The sequence below is a fragment of the Doryrhamphus excisus genome, chromosome 16 (genome assembly GCF_030265055.1).
Source record: "Doryrhamphus excisus isolate RoL2022-K1 chromosome 16, RoL_Dexc_1.0, whole genome shotgun sequence".
NCBI lineage: Eukaryota > Metazoa > Chordata > Actinopteri > Syngnathiformes > Syngnathidae > Doryrhamphus > Doryrhamphus excisus.
In genome coordinates, this window is record NC_080481.1 from 8,056,518 (window position 1) to 8,077,550 (window position 21,033).

Genomic DNA, 21,033 nt, shown 5'->3' on the forward strand with positions numbered 1-21,033 from the left:
TTATGTAAATGGAACGCTGTTTTTGGGAGGGTTTTTTGTGAGGGCTATTGCATCACAAAAGGTGTTTCCCATGATGTTCGTTGTTAGCTACCTCATATTAACTCGCATGTTCATGTTTCACATAAGGATTGTGAATGATGGGCAAAATTTCATGGACTATCGTGTGACTAAAAGCGGTCTAACACACAAAACCATACGTCAGACATTACAACCATCATTTTATTGTCTGATAACATACAACAGAAATGATATAAATATAAACATTGTTATAATTGTTTGACATTTACATCAAAAAGGACAAGACAGGTCACACAGTAGATCCACTTTCAACTCAAAGTCGTCCAAACTTGAGGACTTGAAAGTGAAGAGACTTTATAGAGCACTACACAACATGAAAAAAAACCCCTCCAATTTCAAGAAGATGCATTTCACTGACGGCCACCTGGTGGCAGTATTCAGACAGGCGGTGGGAAACAACATTTCCCACCTGTCCCTGCTTGGCTGTTACATTTAAAAACATGTGGATATATCATATTAAACAGGAAGTGGTGACATTTTCACGTGAAGTGCCCCCACTAGGGGTGTTGGCTGCAGGATGCTGGCAGCCGTCCGTGGTGATGTAAATGTGTCGATGCTCCAGTTCACCAATCAGGTTCAAATAAAACGAGTGCTCAGGAAAACTGTGCATTTTTGAATACCAAGAGAAAAGAAAATAAAGCATCAGAGGTGATTGAAAGTTATCTTTGATACCTTTTCAAGTCTGTGCATGTTTTTTTCTTTTCTTTTTTTTTTGGAAAACATTCACAATTTAAGACCACGACAAGACCGTTACACAGATGTGCAAAAATGTTGGCATGGCCCTTCAAAAGTCTCCCTTCCCTTAGGATGTGCTTCTTGCTCACCAGTCCTCAGAAGACAACTCCTGTTGACACCGCCCACATGGATATTCAAAATAAAGTGCAATTAAATAAAAAAAAATAGTAATCACAGCTCAGTGTGATCATCACAGTGTGCAAGGTGGAATGAACCAGCAGTGGTTGGACGTAGGGGGTGTATGAAATAATAGTCTGCCCCCTTTGCAGGGGTTCGCTGAAGCTTAATATTGCTATAAAAAGAAAACAGAGTGTACAGTCTCAGGACAGCTCTGGAAAGTCAGCATAAGTGGGATTTGAAAATATACATTCTCAGATCTGTTTTATGTCTCTTTCACATCCTTTTCAGTATCGGTGTTGCTACAGTGGTCCAGAATGTGGAAAAAAAACAACATAATGCACCAGTTGGAAGACATGCAGAAAGACATTTCAGCCCCTCAGTCCCCCAAATTATTGGATTTTAAGGTACCGTACACCTTTAAAGGAAAAAAAAGGTGCAAAAGTCAAGTCTACGCCTCCCGTGGTACCATCCAAAGAAAGGTACTTGTTTTTCTGGGAGTGTGGAAGAAAATGGACAATGAGGTCATTGTTGCTCATAAAACATGAGACATTGATGGACGTTGGGACAGTAAGTGTACAAGCTTGCCGCAATCAAAAAGTGTACCACCGGGTGTCGCTAAAGATTACTGGCGTTCCTTCAACATGCCATTGTGTGAGCTTTTGGGAATGGCAAATGAAGCAGATGATGACCATGCATTGGAGACTGTACACACTACTGAACGTCCGCGACATTCACACTTCATAGACAGCGGTCCTATGAGAGTGTTTCTGTTTCGGCATGCTCTATGGTCTGTATTGCTAACAGAGACACAAAGAAAGTCCAATGCTCCCTTTGATGTGTGTCAAAACACATTCACTAAAAATATCAAGTATTTTCAAGTCATCATTAATGTCAAGTCAAGTTCCAAATCTTTGATGATATTGCCAAAGCCATCAAAATTGTGATTCAAGTGTCAATGCCTTATAGGAAAACATTAAAATGCTGTTGTTTCATTTTCAGGGCGGCACGGCGGTCGAGTGGTTAGCGCGCAGACCTCACAGCTAGGAGACCAGGGTTCAATTCCACCCTCGGCCATCTCTGTGTGGAGTTTGCATGTTCTCCCCGTGCATGCGTGGGTTTTCTCCGGGTACTCTGGTTTCCTCCCACATTCCAAAAACATGCTAGGTTAATTGGCGACTCCGAATTGTCCATAGGTATGAATGTGAGTGTGAATGGTTGTTTGTCTATATGTGCCCTGTGATTGGCTGGCCACCAGTCCAGGGTGTACCCCGCCTCTCGCTCCAAGACAGCTGGGATAGGCTCCAGCGCCCCCGCGACCCTTGTGAGGAAAAAGCGGTAGAAAATGAATGAATGTTTCATTTTCAATCCATCCATTTTCTATGCCACTTATCCTCACTAGGGTCGCGAGTATGTTGGAGCCTATCTCAGTTGTCTTCAGATGAGAGGCGAGGTAAACCCTGGACTGGTCGCCATAGTTCTGAGGGATACTTTTGGGGTCTTAAGTTGTTGTGTGATGAGTTTAGTCTTCTTAGTAAGATGACACCGTGGGTCAGACTGTTATGCTGTTATACCGTTATATATAATGACCTCCAGTGATTTCCAAAGCTCGTTGGGTCGTGGCCTACAGAATTGACGTTACTTACTGGTATGGCCCACCCTAATCCACGTTATAAACCCATAGAACTCCTCTCTGTGTCTCTTGTCTGATGACAGACCATAGAAAAACAGTTGCTTGTTATACGATGAAGATTAGGATTATTAAAAATATCAGTTTGTCTCAATGGCTCCCCCTCCTGAGACTGCTGAGGTACCTCACAGTGAGCTCAGAGGTCGCTGCAATGGGACAGCTAGCTAAACTTGGCAGCGAGGAAGCTAGAACACATTCAACAAAAATCCTGCAGCGTAACCCCTTCGTTATAACAGAATGAAGAGAAATCCTCCCCTGTGCCATGCAACCATGCATTTTTGTGGTGATGCCAATTATGAATGGAATCCCCACAGACTGCTTTTACATGACACCTCTGCTACCCTGAAAAAATCCAAATGTAGTTATCTGTCTCATTGCGTCCTCTTTAAACATAGTTGCATTTTTGCCCGTCAGAAAGAGAAGTAGTGAGCGTACAGCTCTTGTTTTTTTGCAATGTAATCTTTGCTTTTTCCTGCCTCCATTGCCTTGGGGTCTGATGGTGCTGCGTTTGCCTCATGAAGGCTAAGGGAGGGAATAGAAACATTAGTTAAAATGAGGTGTAGGGGCGAGGCAGTATCACTCTGATATAGTAAATATCCCCAAAAGACATGCACACATTATGTTCAGTGAGTCTTTCGTGTGTGCCCATATCAGAGGTATTACGGTACATGCCGAGCATTCGCATTATTCCACACAAACACATGGAGTTTTACCTTCAGGAAAACCCTCCCCATGCCATACATACATACAGAGCCCACAAAAGCACATTTATAAAGAACACGTCCACATAATATTTGAGCCAGTCTGGCAGATTTACTTTTTTTTGTTGTTGCAAGTAATAAAAACATCTTATTTTTCTCCTGCAGTTTCAATAATAGGTCATCCATCAGCCCACTCACTGAGAGAACAAAAACACAGCAGCGTTATCTTGAGAGTCTCACATTTACAGCCGGCACTATTTTTTTTTCCTGTGGCTTTGAACGCAAAGTCGCAGTGCGACTGATTTGTAAAAGTGGCCTCTTTTTATAGCAACAAAAAGCAGACTGGGATTTGAAGCATGTCTCAAATGGATATCCGATAAGGGGATGAAAATATATAAGTAATAATAATGTCTTTCTTTAAAATGTATGCCACTAAAAGGCAGTTATTTTTCCTCACAGAATGATAGTCTAAAATGCTTCATTCAGTTACAATTTTTATTTTTGTAAAATTTATGCTTCCATTTTTGCTGTTTTTGTGAAAATTTAGTTCTCTCGTTCAATAAATTTTTTGACGCATTTTGGACACCCCTGATGAAGCCCATCAGAAATTATGTTAGATATGTTCATGCTAAAGGAGGGAGGTCGAATAGACTTAAATGAACTTAAATTAACATAGTAATCAATTTCACCAAGCTCCCGATCTCTTTGTACGTCACTGAATAGCAGAAGCAGCATATAGTATATTATATATATTAGCTTGTAGTGCCATCTTGCGGTTGTCAAGATTGTATAAATCACCATTTGAAATATTTTTTGATAAGTCAAACCTGACCGTAAGCAGGACCAGCCCAACTATGAAAAAAGTGTGATTTATAGTTTGGAAAATATGGTAACTGTAACCTCAAACGGCTGAAGGGCAGCACAGTTTGAGAATGGATACATTTTAATTCCTACAGAGTGTTGTGCAACAAAAATGTGTCGTTGGGGGGCATAGACCAAAAATAGTTTTAAATAGGGGGCAATGAGTTGATGGGGTGAGAGTGGTCGTGATGAGAACTAAAAGGGGACGTGGGAGATGGTGACAGTGGGGGGGCAGCAAACATGGTTGTCGCATCATCTCAAGGCAGCCGTGGCAGCAAGTCACATGGTTTCTCACCTCCTACAACTTGCCTGATGCTGCGGCCCCTGAGGATGAGGAGTATGAGAGACAGCATGATTGGGCGGGGGATGAGGCGGAAGAGGTGGCGGATGCTGAGGCAGGTGAGGGAGAGGGCGCAGGACCGGCTGAGCTTTCTTAAGTCGGGGGAGGGTACGTCGGAGGGGGGAGTGAGGAGGCGCTGATGGGCCTCCAGGTCCTACCTCCTCCACCTCCGGTCCCTCATCTTCCTCACTTGCACGACTCACAGTGGGAGGGCTGACGAATCGGAGAGCTGACTGGCTAGGAAAGCGGGCCAAGCGTTGATCTGATTGGCTGCCTGGTTTTGACTACACACACACACACACAGAGAGGCGGGTCGGGGAGGAGGGGATACCGCATGATAAGTAAAGCAGCAACTTTGTAGTGTTTGGGTGGGAGCAGCCCACATCAGCATGCTGCAGTTCACTTCTTCAGTATAAACACAGAAAAACGGATGTTTTTAGCCACTTAGCTGGATATAAGCCTCGGTGAGCAAGTGAACGATATCTGAGGAGGATGAGCGGTTTCTAAATACACAGTAGGAATAGTAGGTACATATAAAAGTTTGCCTGGGGATTGTAAATATGTCATTTGCAATAACTGGGAAGCGCTATTTTCGCAAGGGGGAGGGGAGTAATTTGTCTTTCTTTAATTCTTCTAACTGAACGTGACGTGCTGAATGAGCCCAGTTTATAATTTCACAAAGTGTATTAATCCACAGTCTCATACTGTGTACTTTATCATAGTTAATTGGTTCCAGAGCCGACCGTGATAAGTGAGGGTCCTTCTTTCCTTCTTAAAATAAATCAAATATTTTGATAGTTAGAGCATAGAAAACATGTTGCGAGCCCTCTCCACATGAAATAACACCCCAATAGTCACATTTACACTTAAATTCTGGTATAGTTCATTTCTTGATAAATGTTTACAATGACAATATTTGGTGGCGTGACGCAACACATGCAGCATGTGCGTCTAGACATGCAGGTACCCTGCACAACACACGGGATTTAGGGGGCATTCAGGCACAGGCTGATGACGTCACACAAACCCACTGACCTTAATAAGTGGGTTGATGACCCCTACATTTGCGCTGGAGTTGAAGACCTTGCTGAAGCCGGTCTCTCTATTGACTAACTCCAGCTGGTAGAACTTTTTGTCATCCTGAAAAGAGACACTTTAAGTACTGGGTGTGCTTTATTTCAGACTTCAGCCTCAGAATTGGGTTCACTTACCACCAGCTTTTTGACCAGAGCCTCCCTCTCTGTGACCATCTCACGGAGCTCCGCAATAAGATGTAGATCTTCAGGTCGGCTCTCTCTGTTTCTCAACTTCTCTTCGGTACCCTCCAGCCTGGAAGGCCATGCATCAAGGAGCAAGCAAAAAAAAAACAACACATCAGTGATGGGAAAAAGGGGACATTCGGAGCATTGTGGTTCTTACAGGATTTGCAAAGCAGATATCTTGTCCTTGAGAACCTCCTGGGCCTTGTTGAAGTCGGCCAACATGATCTGAGTCTCTCTGTGATGGACCACGCTGAGCTCCCCCATGTCCCGATCGTGCCTCTTTGCAAAGTCTTGTTCATGAGCCCTACAGCAGAGACACACACACACAAACCTCGGTTTTTGTAAACCTTGCTTTTCATAGGATTGGGTTTTCGACAAGAATTCTGCCAAAACATGTCTCGGTTATTACCTTTTGTTTACTGCAATTCCATATTTTGGTTACTGCAATTCTACATTTTGTTTACTGTATATGTTATTGTTTATGATGTACATATATTTACATTGATTCTGAACAGCACCTGCCACTTATTATATTTATATTCTTATTCATTTTATTTTTTTCCTTATTTTTTATTTTTACTTTCTATAAAATGAACCGTGGAGCTGGACTCAAATTCCGTTGTATGCAATACAATGACAATAAAGGCGATTCTGATTGTTGTTATATGCCAAACAGTACCCAAACAAACTGATCACTGATGACTCGGTCTGTGTAAAGAATGGATTGTGGTTGTTTTTGAGTTGGGACACTACAGACAGATTCCTGCCAGGAAATCGTCTTTATTATGTCTGTGTGCAGGTTATGTGTTCATAGAGTCCACACAGACCGATGAACAACTCCATGACTGTCTCCATCCCACGCTTATTAATTCATTGAACACCAAAGACTTATTAATACGTTTTTATGAACCCGAACACCCAATCCCAAAGATGTATTTTCCTTTTTTTTGCATAAGTGATGACACAACTGTACACTAGTAGATGTCACTTTAAAGCAGTTTCAAACCATAAAAACGACTACAAGGTGGCAGAAGTTCATTTGATAAGCGCTAGGGGTCTGCATCTTACTAGGCCAGCCTTGTTAATTCAGACGGTCTCGCCTTCCTCACACTTCCGGGTTGTGTCACGTGTTCACCCTGACATTCTGACACAATAGCTGCCTTCAATCTACAGATCAGTTCAGAAATCAATAAAAAAAGCCTCTAACCTAATCTGATGATTAGCTTCACTGCGCACCCGAAGCACCTCTTTGCCCTTCAGCTCCAGCTCTCGAGTCAGGGTGTCGATGGTCTCATTCAATGAGTGGATCTCATGGTCCAGATCTGTGATGCGGTTGCTTCGGGAACACATCTCCGCCTGCAGGTCTGAGATGCGAACCAGCAGCTCCTGTTCCTGCGCGACACAGAGGAAAAGACAAGTCCAAAGATCAGCGTTGCACACCGAAACTTGGTGTTGTTATGGCATCGGTTCCAGAGGGGGCAAAAAGGAAGCAGACTTAGCCACCTGCAACTCATTAGCTGTGATCATTCTGCCAATCGTTACCTGTTGGTGGCTGTGCTCCATGGCCTTCTCAAGTTCTCGTTTGGCAGATGAGTTTTCTTTCATGTGGATCTGCTTCAGGTGCTCGATGGCTGTAGCATGGAGGTGGTTTAGCTCGGCACGAAGGGACGCTGCCAAAAACATCCAGATAATCAGTCAATGAGCCTCCAATCTAGGGCAGTGGTGTCCAGACATTTTCCTTTCCTTTCCTCATTCGTCATTTATGTGCATTTAGAATTATTTTATGTATGTGAAACTATAACTATGTTTTATGGTAATATTTTTGAGACTTTGTATTGTAACTGTGTTCGTTAGCTAAGAACTAAAAGAACTACAGAGTCATCTGCTGATGACATCATAGATGGGCGACAGAGCTCACTTTCAGTTCCTCTTTCCATCTATTAGCATGCTGCTACCAAGGACGTTTTGTGATGAAAGTATTTTACGATTAGGGATATCTGCTAATTATCGGCGATTTTTTCCTAATCATGAAAACACAAAACGTAAACACATGCTAACTGAGGCAGACACTAACCAAGGTTCCACTGTACAGCCAGAGTATCAAGCATTTACCCAGTTTGGCTTTTCCCTCGTCTTCCAGTTCAAATCGGAGTGTCTGGAGCTCCTGGTCTGATTGCTGTCTAAGGATGTCCAATGTCCTCCTGTGGGCCTCCTTCAGTGCATGAACCTCCTCTCTCTGCTCCTGCTTCAGACGCTCCTCCAGCGCCTGGACGGTGACAGAAAGCAAGAAGGAGAAGATGCTGAAAAACATGACGCCGACATTGCACAAGAGACATTGACAGAAAATGTTGTACAATACTCAGCCGCCTCAGTCTGCAAGAACTGAAATAACATTAAAACATAACAGAAAAGTCCTCTCAAATCATTTTGTTCAACGAGGCAATCAAGACCTCATTTATTAATCCTCTCGCATAAAATGTTTCTGCCTGCGTTGTAATTATAGAAACAGATTAGCTTCAAATCCTCCATTAGCCTCCTCCATTTTTACAAATAATTTGGTAGAGAAATGCATCTGTTCCTTCCCTGCAGTGTTGGTACTTTCCTCACAGGCTCATTATTTGCTTTCTGGCTGTCCACAATCAGTCATTTGTGTGCATTGATCATGTTGGCGCTTTGGCAAACGTACAGCTCAACACTATAATTTCCTCCCCTGAGGAAATAACTCCAGGATAATTTTTGCATCATATTGAAAAGATAAAAGAGAAAATATTCAGACTGAAGTGCTAGGAGACCAGGGGCTTCATGTAGAAAGGCTGCTTGAAATGTGCGGAAGCATCTTGTACGGCAAAAAGCAAAACTCTGTCTGGTGCAGAAACCAGACAGCATTATCGCGCATCTTTTCAGAAACAGTGAATATGTATTTTTCTAAACCACATAACACAATTCACAGTTCAGTTGCAATTCATTTGTTCACCTCCTGTAATCCATATGTACTATTGCCTATTTTAAGTACATTGTATGACAAATATTTCATACTGGCTTTAACCGTTCTTTTAAATGCGAAGTCTGATTTGATTCTTTGATTTCTTTGTTGCTTTTTTCTTCAATGGAACAATGGAGCTTCAGGTTGTGCAGGGGCGTCAAATGGCACATGGCATGCCTTATGACTGAAGGCCCTCATCTGTGTGGCTTTTTCAACAGCACAATGCAGCAGTTCACATTGCCGGCCAGACAAAGGACCATCCTCTTTTGGACCATCCTGCATGTTCCTTTGATCTAAATCCAATGGAGAACATTTGAGGATGGATGCCCTTCACCACCTGGAGCAACATTGCCACTAGTCTCCCGGAAACACTACGCATGCCTCGAGTGGACTATGTATGTACTGTACCCGGATCTGATGCTGCCGCGCCTCCTCCATGGTGCTCAGTGCACAGCAATGAGCCTCTTGTAGTCGATGTTCTCTCCTCTGATGTTCTCTCTGCATTTCTGGGAAACACAAACAAGGCGCTTTTCACACACGCTGCTGTCGAATTAAGTACGGCACATGTGTGGTCTGATGTGTTCTTCAGGCCGGCGTCACCTTTGAGCTGCTGACTCAGCAGCTCCCTCTCTTGGCTGAACTGAGACTGCAGCTGCTGCAGGGCTGCCTGCGACTGAGATAGCTGTAATTCCAGAGACTGTTTCAACAGAGAGATCTGCACGGGAAGGGAGAGGGGGTGGAGGGGGGGGACAACATACATGTCAGTGATGATGCTCCACATCGTGCATCTGGTGTTGATGTCAAGATAGAAGCTACTCATCTGAAAGCACTAATAGCTTGTCAGTGAGAGCCAAAGAACAACTAGCATCAACCATCAAAAGGTGTCGTTTTGATGAGATACTGTGACTATCCCAAGCTTAAGAGGCTGTGAATTCTTCTCCATTCCTCTAGCAGTCAAATCCCCTGAAGGATTTAGTGCAGTGGGATGGAATTAGGGAGCGAGGGTGGAGAGGGGGGGAACTACATCAGCAACTGTAAAGTAAAAATGGCTTCAACGTGAGAGGATGCGAAGCACTACACTACTTGGGATGAGTTTGTTAGGGTTGTTGCTTTTGAGGTCGAAATCTATTAAATTTTAAGGGTGACTATGCATTACCTTCGATTTGTGCTGTTACAGTCTACTTGCATTGGAGTCCGGCTGGTATGGAACAGTATGGCCTTGACCAAATTGTTGTTTAAACATCTTCAAGGCACGGATGAAAATATAAATAATTGCATGATTGCATTTACTATGATGCGTGTCAACTGGTATACGTTACCTCTTGAGTTACGTATGTTTTTTGGTTACTTAGGTAGTATTATTATTATTACTATTTCAGACGCAGAGGCAGAGGCATTATTTCCTCACAGATCCCATTAAAAGATGGACAGCTATAGCATCACATTGTGGCCACCGAGTATACATTTTATGCAGGAAAACGTTTGTGAGGAGTGTTTGCAGGAGCAAAACCAACTGAAATAATTGATTCACTACAAACTGATGCAACAAAATAGGTTCATGATGCAACTGGCTTTTGTCAATGTTGGACCGAATGTGGCGCTCTGCTTGCCAAGCTGCCATCGGTAGTCGCTGCCTACAGCTTGTCACAAAGTGTTTTTATCCGGGGCCACTGGCGTCTTGGCAGAAATCAGGACGCGCCTCGTTTGGCGTTTTGGATTGTGACTCAGCGGAGCTCCGACTTTGCCAGAGGCGGGATGGTGGACTGCGTCAGCCTAAATGAGTAGCCATGTTTCTATAAATTGTTCACAAATGTGTCAGTTTTCTTGTGATTAAAGTAAAAATGATGCATCCATGATCAATTTTTGAACTGCCCCAGATGATGTTGTAGTGGAGATTGGAGATTAACATAACTTCTACTGTCAACAACTGAGACAGGTTAAATTCACAAATAAGAATACAATGAAATACAATTTGGAAAGTTGCACATTTCTATGTTGCACAAACATCCATTGATGATGAGCAAATTCTGCACGTTAATATCATTATTGGCAGAAAAAACAATATGATATAAACTGATCTAATTTTTAAGCGACCGATCACCCGATGACAAATATTTTATTCAGACATACTGTACATCCAATGAGCGTTGCAACAAATTAGCATATGAAGCGTACCTGTTCAAGCAGGTCCTCCACCTTCCTCTGCCAGCCCTCCCTGGCGGCCATCATTTCCAGCTCTTTCTGCTGCGAGAGCTGAGTCAGCGCAGCCTGCTTGTCGGCGTCGTACTCCTCGCTCAGCTCCTCCCTCAGCAGCCGCACTTCTTCACTACAGAGGGAGGCGGAACGTTTTTATTCGGCAGAAAAATGTTGCATTCATGGCCTGATGTTGTGTGAATGCAGAGTGACAAGCATTTACCCTAAATACTACTATGTATTAAAAACAGACTGCTGAGAGACAAGCACTGATCCTAATGCTGTTGTGCTGCCGCTGGATGTCATCAAACATGGTCCAGGATGCTACTATATGACTTATGACTCCAAAATATTAGAAGAAGACTGATGGTAAGATCACAGCCAAAAGCAAAAACATCACTTTTTTTATTCTACCGAAGGGCCTCTCTCCATTTTTGGTCTAAGTTGTCCGCCATCTTGTCCATCTTTTGCTTCTCCTCTGTTCGGATGGACATCACTCTGGCCTCATGCTGTTGTTTCTCCGTCTCGATCTCCTCCTGCAATCATCCAGTGGAATCTGTCACCTGCTTTTTCCATCCTGGCTTTTCACGTCATGTCATGCTCACCTGGAGATCGGTGAGAAGGTTGCTCGTCTCTCTGACCCGGGCTCTGGTGGCGTCGAGTTCTATCTTGAGCTTCTCCTGTGTGTCCTTCAAGCAGGTGATCTGGTTCTGTGCTGAGCTGACATTCTGGTCCCTCTCCCTAAGCAGTTCTTGGAGGTGTGACACCTGGGGAAATCCACCAATGAGTTATCAGTCACAGACAAAATGCGGGCGTTGACATTGTCAGACTCTGACCTCCTGATTGGCCATGTTGAGTTTGGCAGAAAGCTCCTCCTTCAAGTTGTCTAGTTGCTGCTGCACTCTGTCTCGCTGCTCCTCCAGAGATAGACGCTTTATCTCAAACTCCTGACTCATTTTCTGGGGAGGAGTTTGAAAGAAACCAAACATTGACACAAATGATGCCAGCACATTCAGGATGCAGTTCAAATGGATGAAATGACTGGCAGACCGGTCTCGGCTCAGTGCTAAAAAAATAGAGTTTATTTGTCTTTGCTTGTCTATCCATATGTTAGCATGTCACTACTTGTGACTATTGTTGAGGCTAGAGGCTAGAAATAACTGAATGCCGAGTTTTTGTACGCTTCCCTGGAGAATATTCAGACACCATTTTTCAATGTTCGACACAAAATTCAGTGGCTATTTTGCATTTTAACAACCCCCAGCACCCCAAAATATAGCCGCCATAATCTTGCATCCTTCTTTTGGAGGACAAAATCCTGCAAAGTCTGCGTGGCAGGTGGTGTGAGCCTAATCCGTCAGATCCCACTCATCAACATCCACACTGAGCTGAAGCAGTTCTCCTCCAGGACCAGCGGATGTATCAGCTCACTCCACAGAGCTGCCACCTGCAGGCAAATTGACAAAATTCTGCCGCAGTCTCATCGGGCCAGGACCGGATTTGGAATTAATAGAGCATGAGAAATTAGTGTGATGGCTTTCGGAACTTTTTAATATCTTGCTGGCAGAAATGAAAAGTTTACAGAAGATGAAAGTTCTTTCAAAAAAAAAAAAAAAAGACCATGTTTGTCGTTGCCCTTGCACATCCCGTCTGATTTGTCCTGCTATAAAAACAATCCTACTCTCTTCTCTATCTCATTCTTTCAGGGAGGCTGTCATGCGACGCCCACATGGTTGCACAATGCTCAGAGGCAGGATTTAACGTCAACATCAACCAATTAGAAGTTAGCTTCATCCAGTCTTGGAAGTGGGCGCTCTGAGAGGAGGAAGGTACATCAAACTAAAAGATACATCCTGGCTTGTTATCATTTACGTGAGTTGATTTTCTGAATATGTGATCAGTATGCTTGTGGTCGTCAGTGAGGTTATACAATAACGAAGGAAGGAGTGACCTAATTAAAAATGTGCAGCCACTAGAGGGGGCTTTTTGCATTTCTTATGTTTTGGCTGAACGCCGACTATGAATTGCCGCACGTGGAAGCCGCTGCCTGCCAGGTTTAATCAGCAGACTCACCATCATGAGAAGCCTTTTCTCCTCCTCTTTCTCCTGTTGGACTTCCTCCCTCATGGATCGGTGCTTCTCCTCCATCTCCTCTAATGCCCTGACCTGGGCCTCCTTATAGCGACGCGTCTCCTCCTCGTAGTGAGCCCTCACTCTGGAGAGCTCCTTCTCGTAGCCCTGGTGCTCCTCCCGCAAAGACTGAGGAGAAGAGGAGAGCTGTTAATGTGATCGTATGACCTCGAGTCCCCCCTATGGACTTATAGGAATTGCACCTGCTCCAGTTTTAGCACTTGCTGTTTGTGCTGTTCGCTGGCCGCCTGGTTCTGGTTGAGCAGGGCCTCCCTTTCCTGCTCCAGCCTGCCGATCTTCTCCTTCAGGCGACTCTGCTCCTGGTCTAGGTTCCTGATGGAAGCCTCGTGAGCCATCTGGGTGGCCTGCAGGGAGCCGATCTGACCTGAGAAGCAAATAAATGACTTCTAAAATGACCAATATTCTAAACCTGATTTCTACAGGCCATAATATTGGGTAATCCTGCACAATTTCATTATATTTATGATTGGGTTTTAGCTGGGTGTTGATTACAGCTGCCACAGTAGCTCATGTTTTTATTCGGGACTTATTTTTAGGGACTATTGCACATGTTGTGATATAATTCAAACTTCATAAAACTTCATAAAAGCCTGATTGAATCTGGTGCTTGAATGCAATACCTTATATTCCCCTTTTTGTTAATTCAGCCATTTTTAGTCTTAAAATGCTTAATTTATGTGCACATGTTTGACCCGTAATCCCGTGATTTATTAATTAATCGCTCACTCGCTTTGTGGAGGATCTCCGTTGCCTGCTGCTGGACTCGTTCCCTGCAACCCTCCAACTCATACTCGGTGTCCTTCAGCTGCATCACCCAGATCTCGCCATCCTGCATGGCTTCTTCCAACTGCTTGTGCAGGTTCTGCAGCACGCAGAACATAAAAAATTTAACAAGCCAGCCATCTCCTCCTTCAGAAATACCCGCAGCACCTCACAGACCTCCCTCTGCTTTGAGCATTGAAAAACATTTTCACCCCAAGGTTTTTTATTTTCATCACCAAAACAGATCTTCCTCACCTTAATCGTTCCCTCGGCGTTGACCAGAGACGTCTGCAGTCTGTTGGTCTTGTCCCGGTTTTCCCGTGCCTCCTCCTGGGCTCTTTGAAGCTCATTCCTCAGCTTGGATAGGGAGCGCTGTAGCGCTGCCTCCTGCGCCTGGAACTCCTTCCGAAGCTCAACCTGCAAGGAGGCAACGTCATTCACATTCCTGACCAGGATTACAAGGGGGTGATGGGGTTCTACCTCAGTCCTTTTCCAGGCTAGCAGGTTTTCAGTGGTGAGCTGGTGCGTTCTGGTCATGGCCTCCAGCTCTCGTTCATAGTACTCCTGAGCCTTGCCCAACTTGGCCTCGTATTCCTCCACCACCCGGACCTTATCCTTGGTCAGCTCTTCCACCCTCTCCATCAAAGACTCCACCTGCATTTGGATAAATAAAAGAAACAGCTTTTCTTGCTGTATTTTTTCCAGATTTGGTTTGAACTTTATTTGTGATGCTGCTTATAATCCCTAGGGGGTCTTTTTCAGTCTTCTTATCTGTTGTATTAGTTGATAGGAAAGGAAAAATGGGAGTAAAAGAGCGGGATGACATGCAACAACTCACATCTCCACAACAACAACAAAACCCTGCGTTTGCAAGTAACTTGCTGTAAAAAGTCTCCAAAAGCCAAAGTTAATGAACGTCAAGCTCTTCTCTCTTCCTCTCTGTCCCACCTCTTGTCTATGGAGGTCAGCCAGTTTCTCCTGGTCTTCGTTGGAGGTGGCGCTCTGGTTCTGTTGGCTGCTTAGAAGATCCTCCACCTCCAGGCGGTGGTTGGACCTCAGCTCCTCCAGCGCTCGCCGCTTATCCGCCTCAAACTGGGCCTGCGCTTGGCTGAACGCCCGCAGCTTCTCCTCAAAATCCCGACGCATCTCCTCCACCTAGTGAGACCACGGGAAATATTCTATTCTATTTGGAGCGCCAACTCCCACGGTAGTTCGCTCCAAAACTGCAAAATGTTTGACTGGAATATCTTGACAAAAGCTGACATAAGCGAATGCTTGCAGCTTCCCTGCTCCTTCGGGCGCGTAGACAAATCACACAGACATGTAAAAAATATAGAAAAATGCAACGTGAGATGACATGCCATGCCTCTATGATCGCAAGACAAGGAACGCTACATCAGCACGTGGAGGTGACACCACAAAACGATGACATGTGACATGTGGATTGATATGGTATGATATATGAAATCTTACTAAACTGCTTTACTCTTGCTTTTATTGTTCGCATCTGCCACTGAAGGACGCATGCGGTTGATATGTTGTTAGCCCAATCATTCATTGTCGTAGCAAAAGCATCATTTTTGGGCTGGCAGGCATGTGAGAATAAGCAAATGGCTGATCAGCTGGGAGTTTGTGAGCTGCCTACCAAATGGCACATACCTGGACTGCTAATTCCGAAACATTGGTTCTCTGCCAGAGAGACCCACCCATCACCCCTTAATGATGAGCCACCACCCAGTGTCTGCTTTGTGGATGCAATCATCATCACCCCCTACTGGGGGAACATCATTTTCCTGACTCTGGAGGTTGTTTAACAGTCCGATGGTTGTTGGTTCAATCCTTGATCCTACTTTATACGTTTCAATATTGGGTCTGCTTTTTGACTTTCCAACATTTCAAATACGGCCTTTTTTTAACGGCAAGTTAAACCGTGTAAAATCACTTTACATGACTGTTGCATTCCATTTATTCTGCACGGCGACACAATTCAGGTGGTATACACAATGGCTGCTGGTTCAATCCTCAGTCCTTTTGTAATCGTTTAACACCCTTATACATTTCACCAACAAATCTAGCATAAAAAAGATACTGTATCAATACATGAATATTCTGATTAATAATTAGGATTAAATCAGGAATGAACCACAAACCCGAACAAAATACAAAACTAATGTAAATATGAAATTAAAAAGAGGAATCTACAAATAAAGCATGTAAATATTTCATCCAAATGCCACTAGTTATTGGAGGTATATGATCAATGATCCGAGCCTTTCTGATCATTAGGCCCCACCTTAAACAACCGCATACAGTGTGTATGCCAGGAGCCGGACTCAAACTCTCCCGGTCGGCCTAATCATTTTAGTACTATTTGATTTATTTAATTATGTGTGTGTGTGTACCTCTCTGCTCATCGAAACCACTCGCTGTGTGTGTTGGGCTTCGGTGCAGAGCTGGGAATCCTCCATTCTCTGTCTGTACATCTCAAACTCTGCAAGAGCCTGCAAGAGCACAATCATCATCATTAAGCACACACGTGATGCTGCCATCCTGCTGTTTGCTCACGTGTGCTTATTAGATCCACTCATGTCTCCCACATGGCTATTACATAACATGTCTCAAGGAACTTAATGCCCATAATTTATGCATCTAAAGCCAGTTTCATTAAACCATTATCATGCTAAAGGCAGCTAAATAAAGCACCTGTCTCTTCATGTGCTCATGGAGTTCCACAGATTCCTCCAGACTGGCCAGCCGCCTCCGAAGGTCAGCCTCGTCCGCCATCTTGCTCTTGTACTGCATGATCTTGTCTCTGGTTTCGGTCACGATGTGCTGCACCTGGGGGAAATGCAAAATGAGAACATATTGTTTTGACACTAAAAAATATATCCCAAAATAATCATGAAAATAATATTTAGTGGGGATGGTACCTCATCCTCATGGGCTTCCTTCAGAGACTCGATCTCCTCTTCATGCTCATCGTTTTTGGTGTTGAGAGCATAAATAACCTAGCAAAATGAGACAACAGAATGAAGATTTCATGAGATTTCAAGATTTCAGTCGTACGAGGAGAAGACAAGTAAACAGACTGACAATGACAATGCGGTCACCTCCTACTAGGTTATTTGTACAACGTTTTGGCCAGAAAAGTGAATTCACACATCTGGTAATTGAATATGTATTTCTCTGCATTACACCGTTAAACTTCAATTAGCTGCGCACAAGCTAGAGTGAGGAACATCTCCTCAGTCATGCTCACTCACTCCCACAAGCATAAGCTGCTTTTAGAAGCTCTGCAGGTGAATGATATGCACTTCCTGCAAATGAAGCTTGAGCTTAAGCGATTTTAAGACACCCCCCCAGCTAACCACACACACCCGAATGGAAGAAATTGTGAAAAAGTGTTTGCCCCTTCCTGATTTTTTCGTATTTTTGTCATGTTTGTCACACCTGAATGTTTCAGACCATCAAACAAATGTTAGTCAATGACAACACAACTGAAAACAAAATACAGTTTTTTAATGAAACGCTTTATTATTAAGGGAGGAAAAAACTCAAACCTACATGGCCCTGTGTATATAAGTCAAGCTATATAAGCCAGTTTCTGTGCAATCTGTGTCTTTCCTTCCTACGAGAGAATCACAAACATGTCAGTTGGTCCTTTTGTGGCAGGGCTGAAATGCAGTGGAAATCTTTTTAAGATTTAAGTTCTTTTTCATGACAATCAAAGATTTTGCTATTCATTGCCATTCAACCTATTACTCTTCATAACATTGTGAGTATATGCAAATTGCCATCATAAAAACCTGAGGCAGCAGTTCGTGAAAAATAATATTTATGTCATTCTCAAAACCTTTGGTCATGACTGTACAGGACAGTCATGGATCTGGCGTACACATAGTACATACTATTACTGTTAGCTAAACCTAAACAGAGTGAAGGCACAATGTTCAAACCATGATGTATTGAGGGATGACTGTAACATCAATCATATTGTTAAAAAAATTATTTGTTGTACAAAATAACAGATTTTAAGTGTTTGCAACTAGGGTTGAACCAGTGTCTTCTCCCTTAGAAGCTGTACCATTACACCCAAGGACCAGTCACCATATACACCAATTAAATAACAAAATCTGTACAGTAGTGGGGAGTGATGGCATCATCTCAGAAATGCACCCAACATTATTTGCAAGTTGTTCTCGTTCCAGCGATAAAGAATGGATCAAAAAGGTCCATTTCAGCCTTCTGTTCTATGAAAGCCTTTGATTCCCAGCCCTGCATCAGCCATGGAAGCACTGCTTTAATTATACATGATTATTGTAATGACGCCTGCTGCTTTCATCTCTTTTCTTCTTGCTTTCCCCGTTGTCTCTCCCAGGAATGCAGACACATTACTACTTGTGTCTCCAGGTTTCATAAATAGAAAAGATATTCCACATGCAACAAAACAGTGATGAACGATGCTGCTTATGTGCTTCTAGTCACACTTCTTAGAGGTATGAGCAACTGCAGTGTGTTTGTGACATTTTGCATGTCTTTTCACCATTTACAGTGCTAAGCAAAACAAAGCTGCTGTCATCGTAATTGCATCACCATCACTTCTTGCGAGTGTTGGAGTTCTCAAAGGATCGTGTCACGCAATTGATTTGAATTTGGCCTTTTCACCTCCTTTTAAGATTAGGAGTATAACAGCTTGACACTGCTTTTTAGAGGCACGGCACATACAAGTGGTGTGGCTGTGCGAGAAGTACGTTGGTAAACTCCACTCCCTGATGCCTTAAAAAGGACCTATTGTGCTTTTTCCACTTTTCTGACCTATAATGAGGTCAGATAATGAGGTTTGCGCATTTGTTAGGGAGCCCTGAAAGAAGTTTGTGATCTGTGATTTCTCTGAACGCTCGGTTGCAGAGAGTTTTTTCAAGCACTGGCTCTCTGTGATGTCACAGATTGCCTGTGTTCCTTATATGGACATGTACTGTAGGCCAGATACATTCTCTGCCTTCCACCAAGCTCTGCTTTTTGTTTACAATTCCTAACAATGAAAACAACATGCAGAAGTGGATGGAGTTCCTGATTCCCTACCAGCAAAAGAAAAATATTGTAAACTGTCAACGGCGTTTCACATTGTTTTGTGAACATCGGCCAGTATGAAGCTGGACTAGCCCACAAACTGTTGCTGAAGCCCAACGCTCATGTGGAAGAGTCAGAAGAGCAAGCAGTAACAATTCATCAGTGTATATTATGAGTAAGTAATGGAACCAAAGGGGTATTCTGTGTAGCATTATAGTGTGTGCATACAGGAAGCGGGGGAGTTCCGCAAAAAAACGTGTAATGACCACATTAGCTGACAATGTAGTTATGCCACACATTAATCATCCTTGTTCTTGTCTTTGTTTCTTGCGGGGAGAAAATCATCTCATTTGCTCCCATTAAGCAAGGCACTAGGGGATTTTCTTTTGAATACGACCAAAACAGAATCTGAGAAGAGGGATTTTAGCTCAGCCATACACTGGGCACAAAACCAACTTAGTGAGGTGGCCTCATTCACCATAAATATCTGACCTATGGACGGTGGAGCAGCCATCACAATCACACAAAGTGTTCAACCTGCCTTCCTTTGTCTGCATGTCATGTAAAATGCATGTACTTTGTTGTCTCTGCTCGCACTGCACGTTTGGTTCTGTTTCCGCTTCCACCCACAGCTGCCACCTCGACTCTCCTCCTTACTACTGATAGTATTGCTGCACACGGCTCTGCTCTCAGGTATACAGACTCTGACAAAGCTCTGCATCCCCTAAGATTACGTAACCCCCCCCCCCAGTCCTCCTGGCGGCAATGGCTGCTTTGAGATAACGTGCACAGGTTCAATACTGATGATGAGTGAACTCTGGATTTTTACATAGACATAAGTATAAATATATAAATGCATATTATCTAGATACTTGGGACTTGCGCAATAAAAAATCATAGCATCATCCAAAAGCATGCCACTTGAAAACGACACACTGCACCAATCAGTAGGATGGCTTGACTTCCCCTCATGTTTACTAGTAGGAGCCTCCCGCGCCAAAAGACCCCCCCCCCCCCCACTCCACCTCCATCCCCACCTGCACTAAGCATCACTCACCTTGGTCAGCTGCGCGATTTTCTTACTCATCTTCAAATGAAGATCCTGCGTGTATTCCAGCGTTAGGCTCCCGTCGTAGAACATGTTGGATGTTGACGATGGGATGTATTTGGCGCCGCTACTGCTGCTGCTGTTGCTGCTCGTGCTCGTCGAGGCACTGTACGCAGGCTGCCAGCCTGCCCCCGTCGCCATTTTCACCGGGATGTATAAAACCCAAAAGGGTTGTACGGAAATAAAATGGAGCTAAGCGTGCGATCCTGCCATTGTTGTGGGGGTGCTGAGTGGGGGCAGTCCCATCGTACACGCGCCCGCGCCTGAATGACAAGAGGCGGAGATGCGCACCAGATGTTCATCCAATGGCGCGCACGCACCTTTATAATGCGGCTCTCGACGCCAGCTGTTCACTTGAAACGGATGACGCCGGACATGTTGACGGACGACGGACCTTCCGGTGGCATCCTGCTTCCCAGCCTGGACTCTCAGGGTGATGCCTTCACTGGCTGTCGGAAAGTTTGCATCCAAGAAAAACATTAAGTTCAAGAGTCAAACTACAAGCCCAAAATCATCTTAATTTAATCTACGGAAACGTCTGTTAATCAGTCATATAGCACGTATCCATGCACCGTAACAAAGCATGAAAATACGATGTCTTTTCTACACGCACACATTGTTTATCGATTGTTTAAAAGGACTTCTGACGTCATACCCTAATTTTATCAGTTTAGCTATTGTACTACACTGACATCTTGTGGTCACATTTTTAACCTGCATTTAAGACTACTTTCTCAGCACACACTCAGCTTTAAGCGCCAACATGAGCATCAATGTGAATAATTGTTCGTAATAACATTAGCACAGACAATGAACCATACCGTACCGCACAATCACAAAAATGTGACGGAAAGACGGAGGACGGGGGTGTTCAAAGTGCGGCTGATGGGCCATTTGTAGCACAGGTTAGTTTTTATTCTGAACATTGTAGGAATAAACAAAAAATGGAAAGAAAAGTCCATACAAATATCAAAGCATCCCC

The 21,033-nt window shown here is 43.8% G+C and overlaps 1 protein-coding gene across 5 annotated transcripts; it reads right to left on the reverse strand.

Annotated features, from left to right (window-relative positions):
- Nucleotides 1-51: 51 nt before the first annotated feature.
- Nucleotides 52-20,653, reverse strand: LOC131104646 (protein FAM184A-like). Of its 5 annotated transcripts, none has more exons than XM_058052035.1 (24): nucleotides 20,001-20,653; nucleotides 16,804-16,881; nucleotides 16,577-16,711; nucleotides 16,276-16,374; nucleotides 14,822-15,028; nucleotides 14,354-14,527; nucleotides 14,129-14,290; nucleotides 13,838-13,973; nucleotides 13,294-13,475; nucleotides 13,034-13,219; nucleotides 11,797-11,919; nucleotides 11,566-11,727; nucleotides 11,375-11,496; nucleotides 10,943-11,093; nucleotides 9,368-9,482; nucleotides 9,176-9,273; nucleotides 7,897-8,050; nucleotides 7,327-7,454; nucleotides 6,992-7,176; nucleotides 5,942-6,088; nucleotides 5,734-5,851; nucleotides 5,558-5,662; nucleotides 4,478-4,806; nucleotides 52-680 (listed from the first exon to the last, which is right to left on the reverse strand). In XM_058052035.1, the coding sequence occupies exons 1-24, from the start codon at nucleotides 20,190-20,192 to the stop codon at nucleotides 530-532; spliced, it is 3,639 nt and encodes a 1,212-aa protein (XP_057908018.1). In that variant the 5' UTR covers nucleotides 20,193-20,653; the 3' UTR covers nucleotides 52-529. The 5 variants fall into 5 exon arrangements, with proteins under 5 accessions (XP_057908018.1, XP_057908023.1, XP_057908019.1 ...); XM_058052036.1 differs by having other exon boundaries at nucleotides 532-3,142; XM_058052038.1 differs by having other exon boundaries at nucleotides 532-3,142; nucleotides 4,681-4,806; nucleotides 20,001-20,651.
- Nucleotides 20,654-21,033: the final 380 nt, after the last annotated feature.

What these genes read in the sequence shown, in the direction of transcription:
- LOC131104646 (XM_058052035.1), bottom strand. Translation starts at nt 20,192, where the DNA reads ATGGCGACGGGGGCAGGCTGGCAGCCTGCGTACAGTGCCTCGACGAGC. An exon ending in TGGTTTCGATGAGCAGAGAG is followed by an intron (nt 15,029 to 16,275) that starts GTACACACACAC and finishes TGGTCTCACTAG; the next exon opens with GTGGAGGAGATGCGTCGGGA. An exon ending in CGCGGCAGCATCAGATCCGG is followed by an intron (nt 8,051 to 9,175) that starts GTACAGTACATA and finishes GTCACCGTCCAG; the next exon opens with GCGCTGGAGGAGCGTCTGAA.